At 50.8% G+C, this 19,902-nt stretch overlaps 1 protein-coding gene across 1 annotated transcript in view; it reads left to right on the top strand.

Moving 5' to 3' along the window:
• ZWILCH (zwilch kinetochore protein) overlaps window positions 1–19,902 on the top strand; it is a 132,525-nt gene that overhangs the window by 56,296 nt on the left and 56,327 nt on the right. Inside the window, exon 10 of the mRNA XM_068249159.1 lies at window positions 3,568–3,623. Within this exon, the coding sequence (XP_068105260.1) occupies window positions 3,568–3,623 (56 nt within the window). The remainder of the gene's footprint in view (window positions 1–3,567; window positions 3,624–19,902) is intronic.

Below are 19,902 nucleotides of genomic sequence, written 5' to 3'. Positions count from 1 at the left end.
ACCAGTGAAATGCATGAGCGGATGATTGGAATGGCAAGGTAGACTTACAGATAGCGTTACGCTTCGGTCCCCAGACCAGCTGCAGACCAGCTGCAAGTTGGACCAGTGAAATGCATGAGCGGATGATTGGAATGGCAAGGTAGACTTACAGATAGCGTTACGCTTCGGTCCCCAGACCAGCTGCAGACCAGCTGCAAGTTGGACCAGTGAAATGCATGAGCGGATGATTGGAATGGCAAGGTAGACTTACAGATAGCGTTACGCTTCAGTCCCCAGACCAGCTGCAGACCAGCTGCAAGTTGGACCAGTGAAATGCATGAGCGGATGATTGGAATGGCAAGGTAGACTTACAGATAGCGTTACGCTTCGGTCCCCAGACCTTTTTCAAATGATTATAATAGTTCAGATCCAAGCTGTGGAAATTCACACAAAATTAGCATAACATTTGCATCACCTTGAACTTATTTGCATCTCATTGACTATGGGTCCAATTCAGTGCACTCCCTCCTTCCCCTGTATGTATTTGTCAGCATGCACACAGCTTATGCTGGTGTATGCGCATGGTGCACGTGGACACATAATGTTAGCTCCCTTGTGCGATTGGTAAGATGCACCGTCTTTCCCAGGAGAGGAAGTTAGGATGTGTGCTCCTAATCCATTGATAGGTTTGATGCAATGAATGTGTTTGCATGTCTGCACTATGCATGTTACAGGGCCAGAGTTAGGACACCTATGTTTACCTGGGTACTTCTGCGCAGTATAGGTGACTAAGCATAAGAATGCATTTTTCTGTGAACTAAAACCCTGGCTTTTAATTTAGCTGTAGGGATAACAGTTGTGCCTGGATGAGTGAATCTGTGAATGCATTTGTTTGAACATTTGCATGTGAGTGTGCGAAGGGTTAATAGATTTTTGCTGTTTTCTAGCCACACCCCCTTCAGCACCTCCCTTTCCCTAATAATTTATTTAATGTCCTAACTAGAGGCGATGTGCCTGGATATATGTATTTCCATTTTACTACTGACCCCTGTGGCTAGGGTCCAATTCAGTGCACTCCCTCCTTCCCCTGTATGTATTTGTCAGCATGCACACAGCTTATGCTGGTGTATGCGCATGGTGCACGTGGACACATAACGTTAGCTCCCTTGTGCGATTGGTAAGATGCACCGTCTTTCCCAGGAGAGGAAGTTAGGATGTGTGCTCCTAATCCATTGATAGGTTCGATGCAATGAATGTGTTTGCATGTCTGCACTATGCATGTTACAGGGCCAGAGTTAGGACACCTATGTTTACCTGGGTACTTCTGCGCAGTATAGGTGACTAAGCATAAGAATGCATTCTTCTGTGAACTAAAACCCTGGCTTTTAATTTAGCTGTAGGGATAACAGTTGTGCCTGGATGAGTGAATCTGTGAATGCATTTGTTTGAACATTTGCATGTGAGTGTGCGAAGGGTTAATAGATTTTTGCTGTTTTCTAGCCACACCCCCTTCAGCACCTCCCTTTCCCTAATAATTTAATGTCCTAACTAGAGGCGATGTGCCTGGATATATGTATTTCCATTTTACTACTGACCCCTGTGGCTAGGGTCCAATTCAGTGCACTCGCTCCTTCCCATGTATGTATTTGTCAGCATGCACACAGCTTATGCTGGTGTATGCGCATGGTGCACGTGGACACATAACGTTAGCTCCCTTGTGCGATTGGTAAGATGCACCGTCTTTCCCAGGAGAGGAAGTTAGGATGTGTGCTCCTAATCCATTGATAGGTTTGATGCAATGAATGTGTTTGCATGTCTGCACTATGCATGTTACAGGGCCAGAGTTAGGACACCTATGTTTACCTGGGTACTTCTGCGCAGTATAGGTGACTAAGCATAAGAATGCATTCTTCTGTGAACTAAAACCCTGGCTTTTAATTTAGCTGTAGGGATAACAGTTTTGCCTGGATGAGTGAATCTGTGAATGCATTTGTTTGAACATTTGCATGTGAGTGTGCGAAGGGTTAATAGATTTGTGCTGTATAATGGTCATGGTAGATCCCAACCCCACTATATTTTAAATTCTGTATATACAAGTGTGCTCCTAAAATTGTACATAGGCAGATCACTTTGACTTGCTAATTTTTAAAAGCAGCTCACAAGCCGAAAAAAGTGTGGGCAACTCTGGGTTAGGGGGTAGGTTGGGGTCTCTCAGAGTCAGATTATATATGACAGTTCTATTGACTTTCTGTCTGTGCTTTATAATGGATTGGGGTAGGGTTAGGGGGTAGGTTGGGGTCTCCCAGAGTCAGGTTATATGTGACAGTTCTATTGACTTTCTGTCTGTGCTGTATAACGGATTGGGTTAGGGGTACGGGTAGGTTGGGGTCTCAGAGTCAGGTTATATGTGACAGTTCTATTGACTTTCTGTCTGTGCTTTATAATGGATTGGGGTAGGGTTAGGGGTACGGGTAGGTTGGGGTCTCAGAGTCGGATTATATAAGACAGTTTTATTGACTTTCTGTCTGTGCTTTATAATAGATTGGGTTAGGGGTACGGGTAGGTTGGGGTCTCAGAGTCAGATTATATAAGACAGTTCTATTGAATTTCTGTCTGTGCTTTATAACGGATTGGGTTAGGGGTACAGGTAGGTTGGGGTCTCCCAGAGTCGGGTTATATGTGACAGTTCTATTGACTTTCTGTCTGTGCTTTATAACGGATTAGGTTAGGGGTACGGGTAGGTTGGGGTCTTCCAGAGTCAGATTATATGTGACAGTTCTATTGACTTTCTGTCTGTGCTTTATAACGGATTGAGTTAGGGGTACGGGTAGGTTGGGGTCTTCCAGAGTCAGATTATATATGACAGTTCTATTGACTTTCTGTCTGTGCTTTATAATGGATAGGGGTAGGGTTAGGGGGTAGGTTGGGGTCTCCCAGAGTCAGATTATATGTGACAGTTCTATTGACTTTCTGTCTGTGCTTCATAACGGATTGAGTTAGGGGTACGGGTAGGTTGGGGTCTTCCAGAGTCAGATTATATATGACAGTTCTATTGACTTTCTGTCTGTGCTTTATAATGGATTGGGTTAGGGGTACAGGTAGGTTGGGGTCTCCCAGAGTCAGATTATATATGACAGTTCTATTGAATTTCTGTCTGTGCTTTATAACGGATTGGGTTAGGGGTTCGGGTAGGTTGGGGTCTCCCAGAGTCAGATTATATGTGAAAGTTCTATTGACTTTGTGCTTTATAACGGATTGGGTTAGGGGTACGAGTAGGTTGGGGTCTCCCAGAGTCAGATTATATATGATAGTTCTATTGACTTTCTGTCTGTGCTTTATAACGGATTGGGGTAGGGTTAGGGGGTAGGTTGGGGTCTCAGAGTCAGGTTATATGTGACAGTTCTATTGACTTTCTGTCTGTGCTTTATAACGGATTGGGTTAGGGGTACGGGTAGGTTGGGGTCTTCCAGAGTCAGGTTATATGTGACAGTTCTATTGACTTTCTGTCTGTGCTTTTATAACGGATTACAGTTGAGGAAAAAAGTGAACTGTTGAAATTGATTTGATTTTTGTCGACTTTCTTTACAGAGTTAAAGAATAAACTGGACGGTGTTCATAATGCTGCGCCTAAGAAAGAGACAGAGGCAAGTATACCAGCAATAAAGACATTACTGTGTGATGGTATATTTTATATGGAATGCGTCATAGCTCACACAGTGTCACAGCCTGGCAAGGGTTAACCCATCCAGCTATCACACACAGCAGCCGAGGTAATGACCTCTCATCAGAGATCGTCCTGCTGTATCTGAGACAGAGGCAAGTATACCAGTAATGTAGGCATGATTCCTGTGTGATGAGGTCACTGTGACGCTGTACTTCATATGTAACACATCATAGCTCATATACAGTGTCAGTCTGGCAAGGGTTACACCTTAATTATTTCAGCTCTGATCAGAATCCCTCCTGGGCTTCCAAGCCCTCCTGCTGACTGACAAGCCATCTGTCTGGAATTGGCTGACAGAAACTAATAAACTAGCTGTCCTCTAGACTTGCAGAACTCCACACATCATAACTAATCTCTACCCCTCTCCAGACTGGGCGGCTGCAAGATTGACACCTCTGACCTTCTGCCAGAGCCTCCCATTCTGTGATCCCAGCACAGCTGCTTCCACCAGTGTCCCCAAACCCACTAACACTGAAGATTCTCACCTCTGACCTTTTGCCAGAGCCTCCCTATCTGTGATCCCAGCACAGCTGCTTCCACCAGTGTCCACAAACCCACTAACACTGAAGATTCACACCTCTGACCTTCTGCCAGAACCTCCCTATCTGTGATCCCAGCACAGCTGCTTCCACCAGTGTCCCCAAACCCACTAACACTGAAGATTCTCACCTCTGACCTTCTGCCAGAGCCTCCCTATCTGTGATCCCAGCACAGCTGCTCCCACCAGTGTCCACAAACCCACTAACACTGAAGATTCTCACCTCTGACCTTCTGCCAGAGCCTCCCTATCTGTGATCCCAGTACAGCTGCTCCAACAACTGTCCACAAACCCACTAACACTGAAGATTCACACCTCTGCCCTTCTGCCAGAGCCTCCCTATCTGTGATCCCAGCACAGCTGCTTCCACCAGTGTCCACAAACCCACTAACACTGAAGATTCTCACCTCTGACCTTCTGCCAGAGCTCCCTATCTGTGATCCCAGCACAGCTGCTCCCACCAGTGTCCCCAAACCCACTAACACTGAAGATTCTCACCTCTGACCTTCTGCCAGAGCTCCCTATCTGTGATCCCAGCACAGCTGCTTCCACCAGTGTCCGCAAACCCACTAACACTGAAGATTCACACCTCTGACCTTCTGCCAGAGCCTCCCTATCTGTGATCCCAGCACAGCTGCTTCCACAAGTGTCCGCAAACCCACTAACACTGAAGATTCACACCTCTGACCTTCTGCCAGAGCCTCCCTATCTGTGATCCCAGCACAGCTGCTTCCACCAGTGTCCACAAACCCACTAACACTGAAGATTCACACCTCTGACCTGCTAGAGCTCCCTATCTGTGATCCCAGCACAGCTGCTTCCACCAGTGTCCGCAAACCCACTAACACTGAAGATTCTCACCTCTGACCTTCCGCCAGAGCCTCCCTATCTGTGATCCCAGCACAGCTGCTTCCACCAGTGTCCGCAAACCCACTAACACTGAAGATTCACACCTCTGACCTTCTGCCAGAGCCTCCCTATCTGTGATCCCAGTACAGCTGCTTCCACAAGTGTCCGCAAACCCACTAACACTGAAGATTCTGACCTTCTGCCAGAGCCTCCCTATCTGTGATCCCAGCACAGCTGCTTCCACAAGTGTCCGCAAACCCACTAACACTGAAGATTCTCACCTGTGACCTTCTGCCAGAACCTCCCTATCTGTGATCCTGGCACAGCTGCTTCCACAAGTGTCCGCAAACCCACTAACACTGAAGATTCACACCTCTGACCTTCTGCCAGAGCTCCCTATCTGTGATCCCAGCACAGCTGCTTCCACCAGTGTCCGCAAACCCACTAACACTGAAGATTCTCACCTGTGACCTTCTGCCAGAACCTCCCTATCTGTGATCCCAGCACAGCTGCTTCCACCAGTGTCCGCAAACCCACTAACACTGAAGATTCTCACCTGTGACCTTCTGCCAGAACCTCCCTATCTGTGATCCCGGCACAGCTGCTTCCACCAGTGTCCACAAACCCACTAACACTGAAGATTCTCACCTGTGACCTTCTGCCAGAACCTCCCTATCTGTGATCCCAGCACAGCTGCTTCCACAAGTGTCCACAAACCCACTAACACTGAAGATTCTCACCTCTGACCTTCTGCAAGAGCTCCCTATCTGTGATCCCAGCACAGCTGCTTCCACAAGTGTCCACAAACCCACTAACACTGAAGATTCACACCTCTGACCTTCTGCCAGAGCCACCCTATCTGTGATCCCAGCACAGCTGCTTCCACCAGTGTCCACAAACCCACTAACACTGAAGATTCACACTTCTGACCTTCTGCCAGAACCTCCCTATGCGTGATCCCGGCACAGCTGCTTCCACAAGTGTCCGCAAACCCACTAACACTGAAGATTCACACCTCTGACCTTCTGCCAGAGCTCCCTATCTGTGATCCCAGCACAGCTGCTTCCACCAGTGTCCGCAAACCCACTAACACTGAAGATTCTCACCTGTGACCTTCTGCCAGAACCTCCCTATCTGTGATCCCAGCACAGCTGCTTCCACCAGTGTCCGCAAACCCACTAACACTGAAGATTCTCACCTGTGACCTTCTGCAAGAGCTCCCTATCTGTGATCCCGGCACAGCTGCTTCCACAAGTGTCCACAAACCCACTAACACTGAAGATTCTCACCTGTGACCTTCTGCCAGAGCCTCCCTATCTGTGATCCCAGCACAGCTGCTCCCACCAGTGTCCGCAAACCCACTAACACTGAAGATTCTCACCTGTGACCTTCTGCAAGAGCTCCCTATCTGTGATCCCGGCACAGCTGCTTCCACAAGTGTCCACAAACCCACTAACACTGAAGATTCTCACCTGTGACCTTCTGCCAGAGCCTCCCTATCTGTGATCCCAGCACAGCTGCTTCCACAAGTGTCCGCAAACCCACTAACACTGAAGATTCTGACCTTCTGCCAGAGCCTCCCTATCTGTGATCCCAGCACAGCTGCTTCCACCAGTGTCCACAAACCCACTAACACTGAAGATTCACACTTCTGACCTTCTGCCAGAACCTCCCTATGCGTGATCCCGGCACAGCTGCTTCCACAAGTGTCCGCAAACCCACTAACACTGAAGATTCACACCTCTGACCTTCTGCCAGAGCTCCCTATCTGTGATCCCAGCACAGCTGCTTCCACCAGTGTCCGCAAACCCACTAACACTGAAGATTCTCACCTGTGACCTTCTGCAAGAGCTCCCTATCTGTGATCCCGGCACAGCTGCTTCCACAAGTGTCCACAAACCCACTAACACTGAAGATTCACACCTCTGACCTTCTGCCAGAGCCACCCTATCTGTGATCCCAGCACAGCTGCTCCCACCAGTGTCCACAGACCCACTAACACTGAAGATTCTCACCTCTGACCTTCTGCCAGAACCTCCCTATCTGTGATCCCAGCACAGCTGCTTCCACAAGTGTCCACAAACCCACTAACACTGAAGATTCACACCTCTGACCTTCTGCCAGAGCCTCCCTATCTGTGATCCCAGCACAGCTGCTCCCACCAGTGTCCGCAAACCCACTAACACTGAAGATTCTCACCTCCGACCTTCTGCCAGAGCCTCCCTATCTGTGATCCCAGCACAGCTGCTCCCACCAGTGTCCGCAAACCCACTAACACTGAAGATTCTCACCTCTGACCTTCTGCCAGAACCTCCCTATCTGTGATCCCAGCACAGCTGCTCCCACCAGTGTCCGCAAACCCACTAACACTGAAGATTCTCACCTCCGACCTTCTGCCAGAGCCTCCCTATCTGTGATCCCAGCACAGCTGCTTCCACCAGTGTCCGCAAATACACTAACACTGAAGATTCACACCTCTGACCTTCTGCCAGAGCCTCCCTATCTGTGATCCCAGTACAGCTGCTTCCACCAGTGTCCACAAACCCACTAACACTGAAGATTCTCACCTGTGACGTTCTGGCAGAACCTCCCTATCTGTGATCCCGGCACAGCTGCTTCCACAAGTGTCCGCAAACCCACTAACACTGAAGATTCTGACCTTCTGCCAGAGCCTCCCTATCTGTGATCCCAGCACAGCTGCTTCCACAAGTGTCCGCAAACCCACTAACACTGAAGATTCTCACCTGTGACCTTCTGCCAGAACCTCCCTATCTGTGATCCCGGCACAGCTGCTTCCACAAGTGTCCGCAAACCCACTAACACTGAAGATTCACACCTCTGACCTTCTGCCAGAGCTCCCTATCTGTGATCCCAGCACAGCTGCTTCCACCAGTGTCCGCAAACCCACTAACACTGAAGATTCTCACCTGTGACCTTCTGCCAGAACCTCCCTATCTGTGATCCCAGCACAGCTGCTTCCACCAGTGTCCGCAAACCCACTAACACTGAAGATTCTCACCTGTGACCTTCTGCCAGAACCTCCCTATCTGTGATCCCAGCACAGCTGCTTCCACAAGTGTCCACAAACCCACTAACACTGAAGATTCACACCTCTGACCTTCTGCAAGAGCTCCCTATCTGTGATCCCAGCACAGCTGCTTCCACAAGTGTCCACAAACCCACTAACACTGAAGATTCACACCTCTGACCTTCTGCCAGAGCCACCCTATCTGTGATCCCAGCACAGCTGCTTCCACCAGTGTCCACAAACCCACTAACACTGAAGATTCACACTTCTGACCTTCTGCCAGAACCTCCCTATCTGTGATCCCAGCACAGCTGCTTCCACCAGTGTCCCCAAACCCACTAACACTGAAGATTCTCACCTCTGACCTTCTGCCAGAGCCTCCCTATCTGTGATCCCAGCACAGCTGCTTCCACAAGTGTCCGCAAACCCACTAACACTGAAGATTCTCACCTCTGACCTTCTGCCAGAGCTCCCTATCTGTGATCCCAGCATAGCTGCTTCCACCAGTGTCCACAAACCCACTAACACTGAAGATTCTCACCTGTGACCTTCTGCCAGAACCTCCCTATCTGTGATCCCAGCACAGCTGCTTCCACCAGTGTCCGCAAACCCACTAACACTGAAGATTCTCACCTGTGACCTTCTGCCAGAGCTCCCTATCTGTGATCCCAGCACAGCTGCTCCCACCAGTGTCCACAAACCCACTAACACTGAAGATTCACACCTCTGACCTTCTGCTAGAGCTCCCTATATGTGATCCCAGCACAGCTGCTTCCACAAGTGTCCGCAAACCCACTAACACTGAAGATTCACACCTCTGACCTTCTGCCAGAGCCTCCCTATCTGTGATCCCAGCACAGCTGCTCCCACCAGTGTCCGCAAACCCACTAACACTGAAGATTCTCACTTGTGACCTTCTGCCAGAGCCTCCCTATCTGTGATCCCAGCACAGCTGCTTCCACCAGTGTCCCTAAACCCACTAACACTGAAGATTCACACCTCTGACCTTCTGCCAGAGCCTCCCTATCTGTGATCCCAGCACAGCTGCTCCCACCAGTGTCCGCAAACCCACTAACACTGAAGATTCTCACCTCTGACCTTCCGCCAGAGCCTCCCTATCTGTGATCCCAGCACAGCTGCTTCCACCAGTGTCCGCAAACCCACTAACACTGAAGATTCTCACCTCCGACCTTCTGCCAGAGCCTCCCTATCTGTGATCCCAGCACAGCTGCTTCCACCAGTGTCCGCAAATACACTAACACTGAAGATTCACACCTCTGACCTTCTGCCAGAGCCTCCCTATCTGTGATCCCAGTACAGCTGCTTCCACCAGTGTCCACAAACCCACTAACACTGAAGATTCTGACCTTCTGCCAGAGCCTCCCTATCTGTGATCCCAGCACAGCTGCTTCCACAAGTGTCCGCAAACCCACTAACACTGAAGATTCTCACCTGTGACCTTCTGCCAGAACCTCCCTATCTGTGATCCCGGCACAGCTGCTTCCACAAGTGTCCGCACACCCACTAACACTGAAGATTCACACCTCTGACCTTCTGCCAGAGCTCCCTATCTGTGATCCCAGCACAGCTGCTTCCACCAGTGTCCGCAAACCCACTAACACTGAAGATTCTCACCTGTGACCTTCTGCCAGAACCTCCCTATCTGTGATCCCAGCACAGCTGCTTTCACCAGTGTCCGCAAACCCACTAACACTGAAGATTCTCACCTGTGACCTTCTGCCAGAGCCTCCCTATCTGTGATCCCGGCACAGCTGCTTCCACCAGTGTCCACAAACCCACTAACACTGAAGATTCTCACCTGTGACCTTCTGCCAGAGCCTCCCTATCTGTGATCCCAGCACAGCTGCTCCCACCAGTGTCCGCAAACCCACTAACACTGAAGATTCTCACCTCCGACCTTCTGCCAGAGCCTCCCTATCTGTGATCCCAGCACAGCTGCTCCCACCAGTGTCCGCAAACCCACTAACACTGAAGATTCTCACCTCTGACCTTCTGCCAGAACCTCCCTATCTGTGATCCCAGCACAGCTGCTCCCACCAGTGTCCGCAAACCCACTAACACTGAAGATTCTCACCTCCGACCTTCTGCCAGAGCCTCCCTATCTGTGATCCCAGCACAGCTGCTTCCACCAGTGTCCGCAAATACACTAACACTGAAGATTCACACCTCTGACCTTCTGCCAGAGCCTCCCTATCTGTGATCCCAGCACAGCTGCTTCCACAAGTGTCCGCAAACCCACTAACACTGAAGATTCACACCTCTGACCTTCTGCCAGAGCTCCCTATCTGTGATCCCAGCACAGCTGCTTCCACCAGTGTCCGCAAACCCACTAACACTGAAGATTCTCACCTGTGACCTTCTGCCAGAACCTCCCTATCTGTGATCCCAGCACAGCTGCTTCCACCAGTGTCCGCAAACCCACTAACACTGAAGATTCTCACCTGTGACCTTCTGCCAGAACCTCCCTATCTGTGATCCCGGCACAGCTGCTTCCACCAGTGTCCACAAACCCACTAACACTGAAGATTCTCACCTGTGACCTTCTGCCAGAACCTCCCTATCTGTGATCCCAGCACAGCTGCTTCCACAAGTGTCCACAAACCCACTAACACTGAAGATTCTCACCTCTGACCTTCTGCAAGAGCTCCCTATCTGTGATCCCAGCACAGCTGCTTCCACAAGTGTCCACAAACCCACTAACACTGAAGATTCACATCTCTGACCTTCTGCCAGAGCCACCCTATCTGTGATCCCAGCACAGCTGCTTCCACCAGTGTCCACAAACCCACTAACACTGAAGATTCTCACCTCTGACCTTCTGCCAGAGCTCCCTATCTGTGATCCCAGCATAGCTGCTTCCACCAGTGTCCACAAACCCACTAACACTGAAGATTCTCACCTGTGACCTTCTGCCAGAACCTCCCTATCTGTGATCCCAGCACAGCTGCTTCCACCAGTGTCCGCAAACCCACTAACACTGAAGATTCTCACCTGTGACCTTCTGCCAGAGTCTCCCTATCTGTGATCCCAGCACAGCTGCTCCCACCAGTGTCCACAAACCCACTAACACTGAAGATTCACACCTCTGACCTTCTGCTAGAGCTCCCTATATGTGATCCCAGCACAGCTGCTTCCACAAGTGTCCGCAAACCCACTAACACTGAAGATTCACACCTCTGACCTTCTGCCAGAGCCTCCCTATCTGTGATCCCAGCACAGCTGCTCCCACCAGTGTCCGCAAACCCACTAACACTGAAGATTCTCACTTGTGACCTTCTGCCAGAGCCTCCCTATCTGTGATCCCAGCACAGCTGCTTCCACCAGTGTCCCTAAACCCACTAACACTGAAGATTCACACCTCTGACCTTCTGCCAGAGCCTCCCTATCTGTGATCCCAGCACAGCTGCTCCCACCAGTGTCCGCAAACCCACTAACACTGAAGATTCTCACCTCTGACCTTCCGCCAGAGCCTCCCTATCTGTGATCCCAGCACAGCTGCTTCCACCAGTGTCCGCAAACCCACTAACACTGAAGATTCTCACCTCCGACCTTCTGCCAGAGCCTCCCTATCTGTGATCCCAGCACAGCTGCTTCCACCAGTGTCCGCAAATACACTAACACTGAAGATTCACACCTCTGACCTTCTGCCAGAGCCTCCCTATCTGTGATCCCAGTACAGCTGCTTCCACCAGTGTCCACAAACCCACTAACACTGAAGATTCTGACCTTCTGCCAGAGCCTCCCTATCTGTGATCCCAGCACAGCTGCTTCCACAAGTGTCCGCAAACCCACTAACACTGAAGATTCTCACCTGTGACCTTCTGCCAGAACCTCCCTATCTGTGATCCCGGCACAGCTGCTTCCACAAGTGTCCGCAAACCCACTAACACTGAAGATTCACACCTCTGACCTTCTGCCAGAGCTCCCTATCTGTGATCCCAGCACAGCTGCTTCCACCAGTGTCCGCAAACCCACTAACACTGAAGATTCTCACCTGTGACCTTCTGCCAGAACCTCCCTATCTGTGATCCCAGCACAGCTGCTTCCACCAGTGTCCGCAAACCCACTAACACTGAAGATTCTCACCTGTGACCTTCTGCCAGAACATCCCTATCTGTGATCCCGGCACAGCTGCTTCCACCAGTGTCCACAAACCCACTAACACTGAAGATTCTCACCTGTGACCTTCTGCCAGAACCTCCCTATCTGTGATCCCAGCACAGCTGCTTCCACAAGTGTCCACAAACCCACTAACACTGAAGATTCTCACCTCTGACCTTCTGCAAGAGCTCCCTATCTGTGATCCCAGCACAGCTGCTTCCACAAGTGTCCACAAACCCACTAACACTGAAGATTCACACCTCTGACCTTCTGCCAGAGCCACCCTATCTGTGATCCCAGCACAGCTGCTTCCACCAGTGTCCACAAACCCACTAACACTGAAGATTCACACTTCTGACCTTCTGCCAGAACCTCCCTATCTGTGATCCCGGCACAGCTGCTTCCACAAGTGTCCGCAAACCCACTAACACTGAAGATTCACACCTCTGACCTTCTGCCAGAGCTCCCTATCTGTGATCCCAGCACAGCTGCTTCCACCAGTGTCCGCAAACCCACTAACACTGAAGATTCTCACCTGTGACCTTCTGCCAGAACCTCCCTATCTGTGATCCCAGCACAGCTGCTTCCACCAGTGTCCGCAAACCCACTAACACTGAAGATTCTCACCTGTGACCTTCTGCCAGAACCTCCCTATCTGTGATCCCGGCACAGCTGCTTCCACCAGTGTCCACAAACCCACTAACACTGAAGATTCTCACCTCTGACCTTCTGCAAGAGCTCCCTATCTGTGATCCCAGCACAGCTGCTTCCACAAGTGTCCACAAACCCACTAACACTGAAGATTCACACCTCTGACCTTCTGCCAGAGCCACCCTATCTGTGATCCCAGCACAGCTGCTCCCACCAGTGTCCACAGACCCACTAACACTGAAGATTCTCACCTCTGACCTTCTGCCAGAACCTCCCTATCTGTGATCCCAGCACAGCTGCTTCCACAAGTGTCCGCAAACCCACTAACACTGAAGATTCTCACCTGTGACCTTCTGCCAGAACCTCCCTATCTGTGATCCCGGCACAGCTGCTTCCACAAGTGTCCGCAAACCCACTAACACTGAAGATTCACACCTCTGACCTTCTGCCAGAGCTCCCTATCTGTGATCCCAGCACAGCTGCTTCCACCAGTGTCCGCAAACCCACTAACACTGAAGATTCTCACCTGTGACCTTCTGCCATAACCTCCCTATCTGTGATCCCAGCACAGCTGCTTCCACAAGTGTCCACAAACCCACTAACACTGAAGATTCACACCTCTGACCTTCTGCCAGAGCCTCCCTATCTGTGATCCCAGCACAGCTGCTCCCACCAGTGTCCGCAAACTCACTAACACTGAAGATTCTCACCTCCGACCTTCTGCCAGAGCCTCCCTATCTGTGATCCCAGCACAGCTGCTCCCACCAGTGTCCGCAAACCCACTAACACTGAAGATTCTCACCTCTGACCTTCTGCCAGAACCTCCCTATCTGTGATCCCAGCACAGCTGCTCCCTCCAGTGTCCGCAAACCCACTAACACTGTAGATTCTCACCTCCGACCTTCTGCCAGAGCCTCCCTATCTGTGATCCCAGCACAGCTGCTTCCACCAGTGTCCGCAAATACACTAACACTGAAGATTCACACCTCTGACCTTCTGCCAGAGCCTCCCTAACTGTGATCCCAGTACAGCTGCTTCCACCAGTGTCCACAAACCCACTAACACTGAAGATTCTCACCTGTGACCTTCTGCCAGAACCTCCCTATCTGTGATCCCAGCACAGCTGCTTCCACAAGTGTCCGCAAACCCACTAACACTGAAGATTCTCACCTGTGACCTTCTGCCAGAACCTCCCTATCTGTGATCCCGGCACAGCTGCTTCCACAAGTGTCCGCAATCCCACTAACACTGAAGATTCTGACCTTCTGCCAGAGCCTCCCTATCTGTGATCCCAGCACAGCTGCTTCCACAAGTGTCCGCAAACCCACTAACACTGAAGATTCTCACCTGTGACCTTCTGCCAGAACCTCCCTATCTGTGATCCCGGCACAGCTGCTTCCACAAGTGTCCGCAAACCCACTAACACTGAAGATTCACACCTCTGACCTTCTGCCAGAGCTCCCTATCTGTGATCCCAGCACAGCTGCTTCCACCAGTGTCCGCAAACCCACTAACACTGAAGATTCTCACCTGTGACCTTCTGCCAGAACCTCCCTATCTGTGATCCCAGCACAGCTGCTTCCACCAGTGTCCGCAAACCCACTAACACTGAAGATTCTCACCTGTGACCTTCTGCCAGAACCTCCCTATCTGTGATCCCGGCACAGCTGCTTCCACCAGTGTCCACAAACCCACTAACACTGAAGATTCTCACCTGTGACCTTCTGCCAGAACCTCCCTATCTGTGATCCCAGCACAGCTGCTTCCACAAGTGTCCACAAACCCACTAACACTGAAGATTCTCACCTCTGACCTTCTGCAAGAGCTCCCTATCTGTGATCCCAGCACAGCTGCTTCCACAAGTGTCCACAAACCCACTAACACTGAAGATTCACACCTCTGACCTTCTGCCAGAGCCACCCTATCTGTGATCCCAGCACAGCTGCTTCCACCAGTGTCCACAAACCCACTAACACTGAAGATTCACACTTCTGACCTTCTGCCAGAACCTCCCTATCTGTGATCCCAGCACAGCTGCTTCCACCAGTGTCCCCAAACCCACTAACACTGAAGATTCTTACCTCTGACCTTCTGCCAGAGCCTCCCTATCTGTGATCCCAGCACAGCTGCTTCCACAAGTGTCCGCAAACCCACTAACACTGAAGATTCTCACCTCTGACCTTCTGCCAGAGCTCCCTATCTGTGATCCCAGCACAGCTGCTTCCACAAGTGTCCGCAAACCCACTAACACTGAAGATTCTCACCTCTGACCTTCTGCCAGAGCTCCCTATCTGTGATCCCAGCATAGCTGCTTCCACCAGTGTCCACAAACCCACTAACACTGAAGATTCTCACCTGTGACCTTCTGCCAGAACCTCCCTATCTGTGATCCCAGCACAGCTGCTTCCACCAGTGTCCGCAAACCCACTAACACTGAAGATTCTCACCTGTGACCTTCTGCCAGAGCTCCCTATCTGTGATCCCAGCACAGCTGCTGCCACCAGTGTCCACAAACCCACTAACACTGAAGATTCTCACCTGTGACCTTCTGCCAGAGTCTCCCTATCTGTGATCCCAGCACAGCTGCTCCCACCAGTGTCCACAAACCCACTAACACTGAAGATTCACACCTCTGACCTTCTGCTAGAGCTCCCTATATGTGATCCCAGCACAGCTGCTTCCACAAGTGTCCGCAAACCCACTAACACTGAAGATTCACACCTCTGACCTTCTGCCAGAGCCTCCCTATCTGTGATCCCAGCACAGCTGCTTCCACCAGTGTCCCTAAACCCACTAACACTGAAGATTCACACCTCTGACCTTCTGCCAGAGCCTCCCTATCTGTGATCCCAGCACAGCTGCTTCCACCAGTGTCCGCAAATACACTAACACTGAAGATTCACACCTCTGACCTTCTGCCAGAGCCTCCCTATCTGTGATCCCAGCACAGCTGCTTCCACCAGTGTCCACAAACCCACTAACACTGAAGATTCTGACCTTCTGCCAGAGCCTCCCTATCTGTGATCCCAGCACAGCTGCTTCCACAAGTGTCCGCAAACCCACTAACACTGAAGATTCTCACCTGTGACCTTCTGCCAGAACCTCCCTATCTGTGATCCCGGCACAGCTGCTTCCACAAGTGTCCGCAAACCCACTAACACTGAAGATTCACACCTCTGACCTTCTGCCAGAGCTCCCTATCTGTGATCCCAGCACAGCTGCTTCCACCAGTGTCCGCAAACCCACTAACACTGAAGATTCTCACCTGTGACCTTCTGCCAGAACCTCCCTATCTGTGATCCCAGCACAGCTGCTTTCACCAGTGTCCGCAAACCCACTAACACTGAAGATTCTCACCTGTGACCTTCTGCCAGAACCTCCCTATCTGTGATCCCGGCACAGCTGCTTCCACCAGTGTCCACAAACCCACTAACACTGAAGATTCTCACCTGTGACCTTCTGCCAGAACCTCCCTATCTGTGATCCCAGCACAGCTGCTTCCACAAGTGTCCACAAACCCACTAACACTGAAGATTCTCACCTCTGACCTTCTGCAAGAGCTCCCTATCTGTGATCCCAGCACAGCTGCTTCCACAAGTGTCCACAAACCCACTAACACTGAAGATTCACACCTCTGACCTTCTGCCAGAGCCACCCTATCTGTGATCCCAGCACAGCTGCTTCCACCAGTGTCCACAAACCCACTAACACTGAAGATTCACACTTCTGGCCTTCTGCCAGAACCTCCCTATCTGTGATCCCAGCACAGCTGCTTCCACCAGTGTCCCCAAACCCACTAACACTGAAGATTCACACCTCTGACCTTCTGCCAGAGCCACCCTATCTGTGATCCCAGCACAGCTGCTTCCACCAGTGTCCACAAACCCACTAACACTGAAGATTCACACTTCTGGCCTTCTGCCAGAACCTCCCTATCTGTGATCCCAGCACAGCTGCTTCCACCAGTGTCCCCAAACCCACTAACACTGAAGATTCTCACCTCTGACCTTCTGCCAGAACCTCCCTATCTGTGATCCCAGCACAGCTGCTTCCACAAGTGTCCGCAAACCCACTAACACTGAAGATTCTCACCTCTGACCTTCTGCCAGAGCTCCCTATCTGTGATCCCAGCATAGCTGCTTCCACCAGTGTCCACAAACCCACTAACACTGAAGATTCTCACCTGTGACCTTCTGCCAGAGCTCCCTATCTGTGATCCCAGCACAGCTGCTGCCACCAGTGTCCACAAACCCACTAACACTGAAGATTCTCACCTGTGACCTTCTGCCAGAGTCTCCCTATCTGTGATCCCAGCACAGCTGCTCCCACCAGTGTCCACAAACCCACTAACACTGAAGATTCACACCTCTGACCTTCTGCTAGAGCTCCTTATATGTGATCCCAGCACAGCTGCTTCCACAAGTGTCCGCAAACCCACTAACACTGAAGATTCTTACCTCTGACCTTCTGCCAGAGCCTCCCTATCTGTGATCCCAGCACAGCTGCTCCCACCAGTGTCCGCAAACCCACTAACACTGAAGATTCTCACTTGTGACCTTCTGCCAGAGCCTCCCTATCTGTGATCCCAGCACAGCTGCTTCCACCAGTGTCCCTAAACCCACTAACACTGAAGATTCACACCTCTGACCTTCTGCCAGAGCCTCCCTATCTGTGATCCCAGCACAGCTGCTCCCACCAGTGTCCGCAAACCCACTAACACTGAAGATTCTCACCTCTGACCTTCCGCCAGAGCCTCCCTATCTGTGATCCCTGCACAGCTGCTTCCACCAGTGTCCGCAAACCCACTAACACTGAAGATTCTCACCTCCGACCTTCTGCCAGAGCCTCCCTATCTGTGATCCCAGCACAGCTGCTTCCACCAGTGTCCGCAAACCCACTAACACTGAAGATTGACACCTCTGACCTTCTGCCAGAACCTCCCTATCTGTGATCCCAGCACAGCTGCTCCCACCAGTGTCCGCAAACCCACTAACACTGAAGATTGACACCTCTGACCTTCTGCCAGAGCTTCCCTATCTGTGATCCCAGCTCAGCTGCTCCCACCAGTGTCCGCAAACCCACTAACACTGAAGATTCTCACCTCCGACCTTCTGCCAGAGCCTCCCTATCTGTGATCCCAGCACAGCTGCTTCCACAAGTGTCCGCAAACCCACTAACACTGAAGATTCTCACCTCTGACCTTCTGCCAGAGCTCCCTATCTGTGATCCCAGTACAGCTGCTCCCACCAGTGTCCACAAACCCACTAACACTGAAGATTCACACCTCTGACCTTCTGCCAGAACCTCCCTATCTGTGATACCAGCACAGCTGCTTCCACCAGTGTCCACAAACCCACTAACACTGAAGATTCTCACCTCTGACCTTCTGCCAGAGCTCCCTATCTGTGATCCCAGCACAGCTGCTCCCACCAGTGTCCACAAACCCACTAACACTGAAGATTCTCACCTCCGACCTTCTGCCAGAGCTTCCCTATCTGTGATCCCAGTACAGCTGCTTCCACCAGTGTCCGCAAACCCACCAACCCTGAACAGTAGAGTATACCCACATCCATATGACTAGGCCTGACCACATGACAGTATACTTGTGTAGAGCAGCCTGTGGACAATGGCAGGACTTAGTGGGAACAGGAGAGTATACCCCCCCCCCCCCCCCCCCCCCCCCCCCCATCCCTGTGACTAGGCCTGCTGGACATCCTGCTAGGACAGGTTCTCTATTTACAGTTTTCAGAGAAGTGGATACTGGCGTCAGATCTTTATCAGGAGTAATGTATACATATCTTCTCACATTAAAACAAAAAATAACCATGAAGACAATGAGTCAGTAGCAGAGACTTGTTCAGTCCACACCCTGAGCTGCAGCAGTGAGGACGCTCACTCTTCCGAGTTTAAAGCTCTACCTCACCCTTCCACATTCGTTATTGTGAGTAAAGGCAAATGGGCTCACACAGCTTTCATACTTGAGGCAACTATTCCAAAGATATTCCCTTTGGGAAAGTCAGTCATATGATCCAGGAGATGATCACAAAAAACCTGCAGCTGTAAGGAGTGGGTATTCCCAGCTAGGGAGCAGCTCCTACTCCAAAATACAGAGCGTCCTGCTCACCTCCGACCCCTTACTGCAGCTAAAGCAGAGTCTTATCATTATGAGACTATGCTGTAGCTGCAGCGCTGGCGACAGAGTTCACCTCTTAAAAACAGATGGAAGAGATAGGTGAGCTGTACTGACAGGAATAGAGGGGCTTTTTCCTATTCCCTGACTACCTCATGTGTTTGATAGGGGGAAGAGCCTGGACCCCTTTCTGTCCGTAGGGGAGGAGCCTGGACATCTTTTTGTCCATAGCGGAGGATTCTGGACAGCTTCCTGTTATTGGGAGCTTGGACAATTTTCTGCCAAGAGGGAGGAGCCTGGACCACTTTCTGTCTAGTAAAGTTGCAGTTATCAGGAATTTGAACTAGGCCAGTTTAACCACCTCGCCACCCGGGTACAGTATATCTACCCCCCCCTTTTAACTTAATTTCCCCGCCTGGGGCGTAGATATACGCACCCCCGCCGCTGTCTGCACTTCTGTGGTTGTGCATGCTGCTGCCCGCTCGCCCGGAGATCAATGAACGGGAAGAACAGTTCCCGTTCGTTGACCTAAGCCCCCAGCAATGATCGTCTGCTTCCAGGAGAAGCTGCGCGATCATTGTGGGAAAAAATGTTTCCCATCCTCACTGCACTTCCTGTAAGTGTACTTACTACGCTTACAGGATCCTTCACAAAAAAATACTGTGGCCACATAGTAAAACTACAGTCTAAAGCATTTTTTTTTATATACAAATACATATTTTAACATTTTAAATTAACTCCTTACCTCCCACACGCCCCAATTTTTACCTTTTTTTTTTTTGTAAAAAAAAAAAAAAAAAAATTACAATAAAAAAATACATAAATAGTTACCTTAGGGACTGAACTCTTTAAAGAGACTCTGAAGTCTCAGAAAATGCAGG

The sequence above is a fragment of the Hyperolius riggenbachi genome, chromosome 8 (genome assembly GCF_040937935.1).
Source record: "Hyperolius riggenbachi isolate aHypRig1 chromosome 8, aHypRig1.pri, whole genome shotgun sequence".
NCBI classification, from domain to species: domain Eukaryota; kingdom Metazoa; phylum Chordata; class Amphibia; order Anura; family Hyperoliidae; genus Hyperolius; species Hyperolius riggenbachi.
Note: the sequence above shows the minus strand (reverse complement) of the source record. Positions and strands in the feature narration are given on the sequence as shown.